At 34.4% G+C, this 13,366-nt stretch overlaps 1 protein-coding gene across 9 annotated transcripts in view; it reads right to left on the bottom strand.

The window, feature by feature from the left end:
• Positions 1-527: 527 nt before the first annotated feature.
• Positions 528-13,366, bottom strand: part of rims2b (regulating synaptic membrane exocytosis 2b) — a 241,805-nt gene continuing 228,966 nt past the window's right edge. For all 9 annotated transcript variants that reach the window (XM_067426681.1, XM_067426679.1, XM_067426682.1 and 6 more), the window contains 3 exons: positions 8,345-8,446; positions 8,114-8,253; positions 528-2,516 (listed from right to left, as the gene is read on the bottom strand). In XM_067426681.1, coding sequence (XP_067282782.1) covers positions 2,310-2,516; positions 8,114-8,253; positions 8,345-8,446 — 449 coding nt within the window. In that variant the 3' untranslated portion in view covers positions 528-2,309. The remainder of the gene's footprint in view (positions 2,517-8,113; positions 8,254-8,344; positions 8,447-13,366) is intronic.

The following is a 13,366-nucleotide window of genomic DNA, read 5'->3' as shown; positions in this document are numbered from 1 at the left end:
TACTTTCATAAACTAAACAATGTAAAACTACTAGTATACTTACAAGTTCACTTTGACAGATGCAGTACAACTGCGAAACGTAGTTGTAGTTGTGCACTTAAGTTTACTACTTACACATATAGTACACTATAACGTATACTTTTAAAGACTAAAAAGTGGGCCATTTTAGTCCCAGGCAGTATTGAAATAGTACACTTACAAGTTTACTAGTAGTACATTGATATTAGTATACAAATTGCATATAGTTAAAACATACTTGAACTTTACTGAAGTATACTTTATAGTATAAACTTGATGTGTCTTTTTTTTTTAAGGCAAAACACATGGTATCAAATACCAAATATGTGTTTGGAAGGCTTTGAAATGATCTATGCACCTCATCTTCAGTGTAATGTTCAAAATAAATTGGCATTTTGACCTAAAAAAGAATCCTGCAGTCCGTGTTTAGGTATTTTAAGCTGGTCATGTTGGAATGTCTGTGGCCTGAGTGAGCAGGTTTGCTGAACAATAGCAGACAAAACCAGGAATTAGTAAATGAATTTTATTCTCTCAAAACAAGAAACAATTAAAAATTCATATTGTGTGGCAATTTTCCCATCTCCACGAACTGTGACTCGCTCCTCATCTGACAACCAGTGTCTGTTGTGCTGAATAACACAACGTGTATAAACATTGTCCAGTCCACTCTGAGTTCAGAGACTTGTACAGCACCATCCAATGGGATCCATTTTTATAACATTTTCTTTGTAACAATAACAAAATAAAATATACTTGCAACCTTTTCAAGTCAACCTTGAATAAATATAAATTTTCTTCTCAACTCTTTTAGTTTTCTTTTGTCTGTTTGATTCTCTTTTCCTTTTTTTTTCTTTTCAAAACATTGAAATAAGATGAGTGCCAAGAGGTGGAATGTTGCGTTGAATGTCTGAACCGTCGGCCACAAAACCTCGACCCCGACCTGAATCCACTGGATCGGGAGCCAGACAGAGCCTCCGGTCCGCATGCACTGTACATAAAACTGCAAAAAATTCCCAGATGTCTCTATCAAAACATGCTGTATTACTCAGACGGTGTGCTCAATCCATGTTGCAGACCCTTTTCAACATGCTTGCTTTGAATGAATGAGCCGTTCTAGTGTAACGGAACACAGACCCATACGATAATCTACAGCTCTGTCTCCACATGAACACAATTATGGCTGCATTTGAAGGGAGAAATGTACAATTTTCATGTTACGCTTTTATATCGAAATAAATATTGTACATGTATTGTTTTCCTCGACCATCTCTTGCTTTTTTTTTTCCATTGATAACATGAGATGCAAAGTCTCACCAGGCCACACCTGTAACCGAGATCTGTAAAAATACAGAAGAATATTCTAAAGGATGACAATCACATTGTTATCGTTTTGCATTCAGTCCCTTTGAAAATCATGCACTAGAGAATTTCATATTAAAAATAATACAAACTGTTGAAAATGGCTGATCTGGTCATTCTTAATTAAGTTTCTTCCTCTCTTAGTTTTTTAAATATTTTTTTGCAAGTCTCGAGGAAAATAACCATAGAATTTTTTTTTTTTTTTAAAAACAATTTTGCATCCATGCAAAAAAAAGAAAGAAAAAAAAAAAAGAAAAAGAAAAATCATAAATTTCATACAGTACATCAACAAAGAGAACATCATACCGGAGCACAAAAAGGTCCATTATTGATTTATTTATTCGTATTTTTTCAGAATTGTGTTGTTTCCTGAATCAAACAGGATCCTATCCATTCCTTCATCAGATCCAGTGGAGATCGGGCTTGATTTAGGGTCATTCCCATGAGGACGTCATCTCTCCTAGGTTACTCTTTCCTTTTCCATCTCAGCCAAGTGCTTCTCTCTTTTTAGATCTTCTTTTGACAGCTTGGCTTACGGTAATGGCTTCAACGCATCGAGTTCTAGGTAAGAAACACTGACATCTCTTTGAATACAACAGAGAGTAAACAGCCAGAGTAAAACAGCGTCTTTCTTTTCCCGCGAAAAGAGTCGGACTCTGCCGAATCTCTGGCTGCATCTCTTCAGCTGAATGGAGAGGCTTCCTGTGGCATTCTTCCCCTGCGTGTGACAGCAGCATACAATATCTTTTCGTTTAGTTTTTTGTTTTTTGGCAGAAGGACGCAGGCCTTTTCTTTGCCTCTTGTCGCACTGGCTCAGAGGACACAACATCAAGCATGCAGCGTAACCAGGACGTGACCCGTCGAGACCCTCTCCTCTCTGTCAGTAGCTGGAGCTACTCACGACGCTCTCTACCGCCCACCTCCTCGTGCCGCTACGACCGAACGTTGGAACTGTCCAGGCCTGAATCTGGAGGTTTACTACTTAAAGGTGCCAAGGTTGGGTCCACCAATGAGGTGGGAGGGAAGAGTTTGTACCAGCCAATCACCATGTTGGTCAGCTCTAAATCGTCTAACAGGATCTGGGCGGCTCCCATGAAGGACTTGTGGTCCATGCGTCCATAGTCCCCCCAAACAATAATCTGAAAAGAAAGACAGGATTAGTCAAAGAGTTTCAGGAGATGTGATGAATTAAACAAAAACAAAAGTTTGAACTTAAACCCGCAATTGCAAGAAAAAAATATCTCACAATTCTGACTTCATAGCTCACAATTCTGACTTTATAACTCACAATTCTGACTTTATAACTCACAATTCTGACTATAACTCACAATTCTGACTATATCTCACAATTCTGACTATATCTCACAATTCTGACTTTATAACTCACAATTCTGACTTTATAACTCACAATTCTGACTTTATAACTCACAATTCTGACTATAACTCACAATTCTGACTATAACTCACAATTCTGACTTTATCTCACAATTCTGACTTTATAACTCACAATTCTGACTATAACTCACAATTCTGACTATAACTCACAATTCTGACTTTATCTCACAATTCTGACTTTATAACTCACAATTCTGACTTTATATCTCACAATTCTGACTTTATAACTCACAATTCTGACTTTATAACTCACAATTCTGACTTTATAACTCACAATTCTGACTTTATATCTCACAATTCTGACTTTATAACTCACAATTCTGACTTTATAACTCACAATTCTGACTTTATAACTCACAATTCTGACTTTATATCTCACAATTCTGACTTTATAACTCACAATTCTGACTTTATAACTCACAATTCTGACTTTATATCTCACAATTCTGACTTTATATCTCACAATTCTGACTTTATAACTCACAATTCTGACTTTATATCTCACAATTCTGACTTTATATTTCACAATTCTGACTTTATATCTCACAATTCTGACTTTATAACACACAATTCTGACTTTATATCTCACAATTCTGACTTTATAACTCACAATTCTGACTTTATAACTCACAATTCTGACTTTATATCTCACAATTCTGACTTTATATCTCACAATTCTGACTTTATAACTCACAATTCTGACTTCATAAAACAATTCTGACTTTATAACTCACAATTCTGACTTCATAACTCACAATTCTGACTATATCTCACAATTCTGACTATATCTCACAATTCTGACTTTATATCTCACAATTCTGACTATATCTCACAATTCTGACTTCATAACTCACAATTCTGACTTTATAACTCACAATTCTGACTTTATAACTCACAATTCTGACTTCATAACACAATTCTGACTTTATAACTCACAATTCTGACTTCATAACTCACAATTCTGACTTTATAACTCACAATTCTGACTTTATAACTCACAATTCTGACTATATCTCACAATTCTGACTTTATATCTCACAATTCTGACTATATCTCACAATTCTGACTTCATAACTCACAATTCTGACTTTATAACTCACAATTCTGACTTTATAACTCACAATTCTGACTATAACTCACAATTCTGACTATATCTCACAATTCTGACTATATCTCACAATTCTGACTTTATAACTCACAATTCTGACTATAACTCACAATTTTGACTATATCTCACAATTCTGACTTTATAACACACAATTCTGACTTTATATCACAATTCTGACTTTATAACTCACAATTCTGACTTTATCTCTCACAATTCTGACTTTATAACTCACAATTCTGACTTTATAACTCACAATTCTGACTTCATAGCTCACAATTCTGACTTTATAACTCACAATTCTGACTTTATATCTCACAATTCTGACTTTATAACTCACAATTCTGACTTTATAACTCACAATTCTGACTTTATAACTCACAATTCTGACTTTATATCTCACAATTCTGACTTTATAACTCACAATTCTGACTTTATAACTCACAATTCTGACTTTATAACTCACAATTCTGACTTTATATCTCACAATTCTGACTTTATAACTCACAATTCTGACTTTATATCTCACAATTCTGACTTTATAACTCACAATTCTGACTTTATATCTCACAATTCTGACTTTATAACTCACAATTCTGACTTTATATCTCACAATTCTGACTTTATATTTCACAATTCTGACTTTATATCTCACAATTCTGACTTTATAACACACAATTCTGACTTTATATCTCACAATTCTGACTTTATATCTCACAATTCTGACTTTATAACTCACAATTCTGACTTTATATCTCACAATTCTGACTTTATAACTCACAATTCTGACTTCATAACACAATTCTGACTTTATAACTCACAATTCTGACTTCATAACTCACAATTCTGACTTTATATTTCACAATTCTGACTTTATAACTCACAATTCTGACTATATCTCACAATTCTGACTATATCTCACAATTCTGACTTTATATCTCACAATTCTGACTATATCTCACAATTCTGACTTCATAACTCACAATTCTGACTTTATAACTCACAATTCTGACTTTATAACTCACAATTCTGACTTCATAACACAATTCTGACTTTATAACTCACAATTCTGACTTCATAACTCACAATTCTGACTTTATAACTCACAATTCTGACTTTATAACTCACAATTCTGACTATATCTCACAATTCTGACTTTATATCTCACAATTCTGACTATATCTCACAATTCTGACTTCATAACTCACAATTCTGACTTTATAACTCACAATTCTGACTTTATAACTCACAATTCTGACTATATCTCACAATTCTGACTATAACTCACAATTCTGACTTTATAACTCACAATTCTGACTTTATAACTCACAATTCTGACTTTATATCTCACAATTCTGACTATAACTCACAATTCTGACTATATCTCACAATTCTGACTATATCTCACAATTCTGACTTTATAACTCACAATTCTGACTATAACTCACAATTCTGACTATATCTCACAATTCTGACTTTATAACACACAATTCTGACTTTATATCACAATTCTGACTTTATAACTCACAATTCTGACTTTATCTCTCACAATTCTGACTTTATAACTTACAATTCTAACATTATATCTCACAATTCTGACTTTATATCTCACAATTCTGACTTTATATCTCACAATTCTGACTTTATAACTCACAATTCTGACTTTATAACTCACAATTCTGACTATATAACACACAATTCTGACTATATTTCACAATTCTGACTTTATATCTCACAATTCTGACTTTATATTTCACAATTTTGACTTTAAAACTCACAATTCTGACTTTATATCTCACAATTCTTACTTTATAACTCACAATTCTTACTATAACTCACAATTCTGACTATATCTCACAATTCTGACTTCATAACTCACAATTCTGACTTTATAACTCACAATTCTGACTTTATAACTCACAATTCTGACTATATCTCACAATTCTGACTATAACTCACAATTCTGACTTTATAACTCACAATTCTGACTTTATAACTCACAATTCTGACTTTATATCTCACAATTCTGACTATAACTCACAATTCTGACTATATCTCACAATTCTGACTATATCTCACAATTCTGACTTTATAACTCACAATTCTGACTATAACTCACAATTCTGACTATATCTCACAATGCTGACTTTATAACACACAATTTTGACTTTATATCACAATTCTGACTTTATAACTCACAATTCTGACTTTATAACTCACAATTCTGACTTTATAACTCACAATTCTGACTTTATATCTCACAATTCTGACTTTATATCTCACAATTCTGACTTTATATCTCACAATTCTGACTTTATAACTCACAATTCTGACTTTATAACTCACAATTCTGACTTTATAACTCACAATTCTGACTATATAACACACAATTCTGACTATATTTCACAATTCTGACTTTATATCTCACAATTCTGACTTTATAACTCACAATTCTGACTTTATATCTCACAATTCTGACTTTATAACTCACAATTCTGACTTCATAACTCACAATTCTGACTTTATAACTCACAATTCTGACTTCATAACTCACAATTCTGACTTTATAACTCACAATTCTGACTTTATAACTCACAATTCTGACTATATCTCACAATTCTGACTTTATATCTCACAATTCTGACTATATCTCACAATTCTGACTTCATAACTCACAATTCTGACTTTATAACTCACAATTCTGACTTTATAACTCACAATTCTGACTATATCTCACAATTCTGACTATAACTCACAATTCTGACTTTATAACTCACAATTCTGACTTTATAACTCACAATTCTGACTTTATATCTCACAATTCTGACTATAACTCACAATTCTGACTATATCTCACAATTCTGACTATATCTCACAATTCTGACTTTATAACTCACAATTCTGACTATAACTCACAATTCTGACTATATCTCACAATTCTGACTTTATAACACACAATTCTGACTTTATATCACAATTCTGACTTTATAACTCACAATTCTGACTTTATATCACAATTCTGACTTTATAACTCACAATTCTGACTTTATATCTCACAATTCTGACTTTATATCTCACAATTCTGACTTTATATCTCACAATTCTGACTTTATATCTCACAATTCTGACTTTATAACTCACAATTCTGACTTTATAACTCACAATTCTGACTATATAACACACAATTCTGACTATATTTCACAATTCTGACTTTATATCTCACAATTCTGACTTTATATTTCACAATTTTGACTTTAAAACTCACAATTCTGACTTTATATCTCACAATTCTTACTTTATAACTCACAATTCTTACTATAACTCACAATTCTGACTATAACTTACAATTCTGACTTTATAAAACAATTTTGATTTTATATCTCACAATTCTGACTTTATCTCACAATTCTGACTATAACTCACAATTCTGACTTTATAACTCACAATTCTGACTATATAACACACAATTCTGACTATATTTCACAATTCTGACTTTATATCTCACAATTCTGACTTTATATTTCACAATTTTGACTTTAAAACTCACAATTCTGACTTTATAACTCACAATTCTTACTTTATAACTCACAATTCTTACTATAACTCACAATTCTGACTATAACTCACAATTCTGACTTTATAAAACAATTTTGATTTTATATCTCACAATTCTGACTTTATCTCACAATTCTGACTATAACTCACAATTCTGACTTTATAACTCACAATTCTGACTTTATATTTCACAATTCTGACTTTATAACTCACAATTCTGACTTTATAACTCACAATTCTGACTTTATAACTCACAATTCTGACTTTATAACTCACAATTCTGACTTTTTATAACTCACAATTCTGACTTTATATCTCACAATTCTGACTTTATAACTCACAATTCTGACTTTATAACTCACAATTCTGACTTTATATCTCACAATTCTGACTTTATATTTCACATTTCTGAGTTAATATCTCACAATTATGACTTTATAACAGTTCTGACTATACCTCGCAATTATGACTTAATATTTCGCCATTCTGAATTGAGAGATGTACGCTTTGTGAATTGTGATACAAAACTGCAATTACCTTTTAAAATGTTTTATTCAGTGGCAGAAAAAAGCTTCCATACTTTAATGACACTTTCAAGTACACACTCTACCATAGTTTTTTGCCATACATATTGTTCATACTTGGTAACATGAGATAATAAGATGTCAGTGATGGTGTTACCTGTAAAACTTTCCCCTCGGGGTTCTCCTCAAACTGAAGCTGCTGCTGATAAAGCGGATCCAGCGTTTTTCTAGCTGTCCGTGTTTTCTTTTTGTTGATGCATTTCCCATTATCCAGCAGATATACTTTTACATAAGGTGCTGCAAATGGAAGATCACAGGAATTTACAAATTAACCTCACAAAACTTCAAAAAGCTGTATTGTGTCACAATCAGATTTAGTGAGGTGTACCTGGGGTCTGTTTGTTCCCTGGTTTGCCCACCAGGCCTCGAGCTCGAATTACTTCAACATCCAGCCTTTCTTTCCTGTGTACCATACCAATCTGGATGTCACCTGTGGAGAGCCACATCCAAACTCTTAGAGCAGACAATGGGTCTCTTTACAGGAAGACAATACAGTGCTATGGACAAATCATTTTTGGTACTGATTTATAGGTTAAAGGAATAATTCATCCAAAAATCATTATTCAGGTTTTATTTGATTTTTAATGAAACATGAGAGGTTTCTGTTTTTTTTTTATCTGCAAAAAACATATTAAATAATATAATAACAACAAATCATAACTTGTGAAACATATGTAAATAAAAATCAAATTAACCCTTTTATGCATGGTGTCCACATTTGGGGACAGTAATTTAATTGCATTTGAAGGTCATTTCTCATGGTTATTTTCTCCAAACCACTTAAGGGCAGTGTCAGTAGACTGACAGCAGTATTATAACAGTGGTGTCTTGTATTCCAAATATTCATTGCTTGATGACATTATTAATCCAAGATGGCTGACAGCGGTAGCCATGTGCAAAATGCCCCAGGCATATCTGTGAAAAACTTTTATACAAGGTCAATTGAGCTAAAAAAAAACATATTAGTATGTACAGTAAAGTATGATGAATATGTTAGTATTTTATAAACTAAAATTTAGAGTAAAATGTAGTTTTTATGCTCCAAAAAATAACTGTCCATGTATGTGGACGTCATCATGCAACAGCATGAGTCAGATTGCATAAAGTGTGATTTCTGTAACCTGCTAATCTGTTCTATTTTTACAAAGATGCTATGATTTGTCTTATATTGTAATAAAAGAGACATTAAACAAATATATCAACATAAATAACCAATAATAATGACAACGGCATTAAAGGGCAACCTTACACACACATAGAGACAAATCTGAATTTTGCACAGGGAGAGCACAGGTCAAGAACTCAGTCCAGAATAATAGAGAATATCCCAGAGGACAGTGGAAGTGACAGTGACAGCAGTGATGAGGAGTATGAGCTAGCAAAGCCCAGCTCTAGGTTTCCACACATATGTAAATACCGTTTTAATTCCTACAATAAATATATGTTTTATTGTTATTACATTATTAATTATTGTTTTTAATAACTGGGCTGATATATATATATATATATATATATATATATATATATATATATATATATATATATATATATATATATATATATATATGTTGCATGGTGTCCACATATACGTGGACAGTTAAATAACTTTTAAATAAAGCTAAATTTTGTAAAAATTAAAATGGATTTCAATTTTAGCATCATATTAAAGTAATAAAAATAATCTTTAAAAAAATCTAGATAATGTTTTTCATAATTCATGCATGAAAGGGTTAAATGATAAGTTAATATCTTAAATCATATATCTTAAACTAAACATCTTGCAGCCATATCACTCCCAAGACTGGTTTCCCACTGAAGCCAAGCAGGGCTGAGCCTGGTCAGTAACTGGATGGGAGACCAAATGGGAAAACCAGGTAGCTGCTGGTAGATCGGTGTTAGTGAGGCCAGCAGGGGGTGCTCATCCTGTGGTCTGTGTGGTGTGTGGGTTAACACCCGACTATAGTGATGGGGACACTGTACTCTAACAAACACCATCCTTCGGATGAGACGTTAAACCGAGGTCCTGACTCTCTGTGGTCATTAAAAATCCAATGGCACTTCTCGTAAAGAGTAGGGGTGTAACCCAGATGTCCTGACAAATTCCCTTCATTGGCTCTTACCAATCATGGTCTCCTAATAATCCCCATCAACTAAATTGGCTCTTTCACCCTCTCTTCTCTCTATCGCTGGTGTGTGTTGAGCGCAATGGCGCAGTTTGTATCATCCAAGTGGTTTCATTCAGGACCCCTGACATGAGTGTAAAGTACTTTGGGTGAACAGTAGTACATATGAAAGCACTATATAAAGTGCCTCATTCATTCATGTTGAAATATGAAATATATGAATATAAAGCAACCATGCCTCTTCACAAGACTTGGAATAAACCGCTTGTCATTTTATGTTTTGTGACCATACATTTCATTGGGACAGAAAAACCTCTTATGTTCTCAAACCTCACCCTCCAGCCATACTAGGTGTTTATGACTTTCTTTTTTCAGCCAAAAACAATCAAGTTATATTAAATAATAATATCCTGGCTCTTCTCAGCTTTGTAATGGGACTGAATAATGCCCACGTTTTTGAAGCTCCAAAAAGTGCATCCATCACAAAAGTAATCCATATGACTTCCAGTGGGTAGCCTTCTGAACCAAAGCGATGGGTTTTTGTAATAAAACATCCATATTTAAAACTTTATGAACTATAATCAATGCTTCCAGCAACATACACATGATTTCAAAATAGTTACGATGTTACGACAGTTTCAAGATCCAGGATATTATACACCTAGGATTGCTTGAGGGTAAGTAAATTATGGGATAATTTTCATTTTTCTGTGAACTATTCCTTTAAGCCCAATCTATACTCTTTTTTTATGCATACACTAAGTGCAAAGTATGCATAATGTACATTTCATCAACATCATAGTATGCATACTGTTTGCGCATAGCACATTTGGTCTAGAATACTTTGTTTATTGTATATAATACCCAGCAAGCAAGGTTGCATTTAAAAGATGTCTAATATCCATTCAAATACAGCCCTAATGTCTAAGTCTAAAACAACGCAAAAACAACACTATCCCCTCTCCCTCGCCCCCCTGACTCGAGGTTGCCAGATGGGCTGGAGGATCTAGCAGGAACGTTAGCAGCTGCAGCTGTGGATACTAAAGCAAATCTGGCAACCCTGATGACGACACACTACTGCCTTCGTGATTGGTAGATTGGTGGAGGGTGGAGCTTCAGGCCAAAACACATGTCAACATCAACATCAGTTGAGGGCTGCAACAACAACTTTTAAATGACAATACCCTGGCCGGACTACTGTTGTCAGTAATATAAGTATTTGAAATTAACATGATTTCTTAATGTCTAGTGACATATCAGGGGCATTTTATGATTAATTAAAATACATTTCTTACATACAGTTCCTTTAACCATAGCCCAAGAATAGACTAGTCATCTAGAAAATGAACATGTCAAAGAAATGAAACCAAACACCTTGTAATCAATGTTTACTTTGCTTACATGATGGAATATTCTACATCTACCTGAAATGATGGCTATTGCTTGCTAGGTATTTACCAGTGATGCGCGGGTTGATCCAAAACGAGCGGGTGGCTGCAGTCACCCACGGGTACCCACGGTTACGAGTCATCCAAAAATATTTTTTAATGATATTCGGGTTGCGGTCGGTTGGGTCGTTTGAAATAAAGATGCAGGACAGTAATTGCCTGATTTCCCAACACGTTGAACTGAGCAATTCTACCTTTTTAATAGGCTATCATTTTTTAAACGCATATAGCCTAGCTCCGTAATGTCCAACACGATCACATGGTAATGCGTTTCAAGAGTACGTGCGCAATCTTGTGGCATGTATATATGCCAAAATGAGTTTTGGCATGCATATGTTATACACAGTTTTTCGCGTGCATATGATACGCACTTTATGGCGTGTATATGATACGCTCTTGGGTAGGAGGTCTGTGCGTATAATACGCCATAAGGTGCGTGTCATATGCACATGAAAAACCGTGCATAAAACTCATTTTGATGTGTAAATTCCAGGGTGGGATTTTTGTTGGGAAAGTCGGGGGAGAGACGCACACTTCGATTAGACTGGATAAACACATGCAGCAACTTAATTGTTAAGAAAACGAAACAAAATAAATGAATAAATCAAGCCTTTATTACACAACACTAGGCTATATCATTCAGCATTCATAAAAAGAACAGTTTGCGACTTTGCGCTCCTAAGGGCTTTCACACTTTTCCAAAAGTGGGCTTTCTCTCAGTTGACCTGCTGATGAATTCTCCAAGCCGGGTCGAAACATAAATATCGCATTCATCAATAATATGCATCTGGACAGCTGAAATGGACAATGATGGGCCACCTAAAGAACTGCTGCTCTCATCGGCGCACGTCTGGGCCTGAAAAATTTCTCATCCACAGGCTAGATTAATGGATATTATGCCAGGAAGCATTTACTACTTTTAAAGAATGCGAGTCAGGAAGCGGGTTGGGTAACGTTACAATAATTTTTTTTTTGGTGGTCCGATTTGCGGGAGGGTTAGCTGAAAACGTCGGTTGGGTGCAGGTTGTTAATACAGTCCCTGACAAAAGTCTTGTCGCTTATCTTTTTCTAGAAATACCTGATATTAACCTGACTTTTAATTAATTCATTGGTGTTAGAAATAGCTCATATGAAAAGATAAAACCCTCCCAAATGATATTTAATGCACTGAAATAAATAATTTTCACAGAAAAAATATTTATCATTTAATTAAGACAGAAAGGTCAAATTTTGTCAAGACAAAAGTTGTGTCGCCTATACAGAAATTGAACAAATTTACTGCAAATACAAAAATATGTCAGCAAATTAAGTTGTGGTGCTGTGAGATCCAAATTTAATATCTTGTATGACTTCCATGAGCTTGAAGGACTGCATCCATGCGGTTTGGCAAGGATTCATACAATTTATTGATGAAGTCATCAGGAGGAATAGCTAAGGAAGCAGTCTTGCATGCCTCCCAGCGTTTATCAATATTCTTTGGTTTCGTCTTCCATGCGTCCTCTTTCATCCTACCCCACATATGCTCAATGATGTTCATGTCTGGTGACTGGGCTGGCCAATCCTGGAGCATCTTGATCTTCTTCGTCTTGAGGAACTTTGATGTGGAGATGGAAGTATGCAATGGAGCACCGTCCTGCTACATAATTTGGTCTCTTTTATGGTTGGGAACATAGGCGCCGATACCGTGGGTGCTCCAGGGCTCGAGCACCCACTGAAAATATCGAGCACCCACGTGTGCCAGACTGCCAGTCAGGGACGGATTGGCAATCTGTGCGTTCT

The sequence above is a fragment of the Pseudorasbora parva genome, chromosome 19 (assembly GCF_024679245.1).
Source record: "Pseudorasbora parva isolate DD20220531a chromosome 19, ASM2467924v1, whole genome shotgun sequence".
NCBI classification, from domain to species: Eukaryota; Metazoa; Chordata; class Actinopteri; order Cypriniformes; family Gobionidae; genus Pseudorasbora; species Pseudorasbora parva.
The sequence above is the reverse complement of the archived record's forward strand: the minus strand, read 5'-3'. Positions and strand labels throughout refer to the sequence as shown.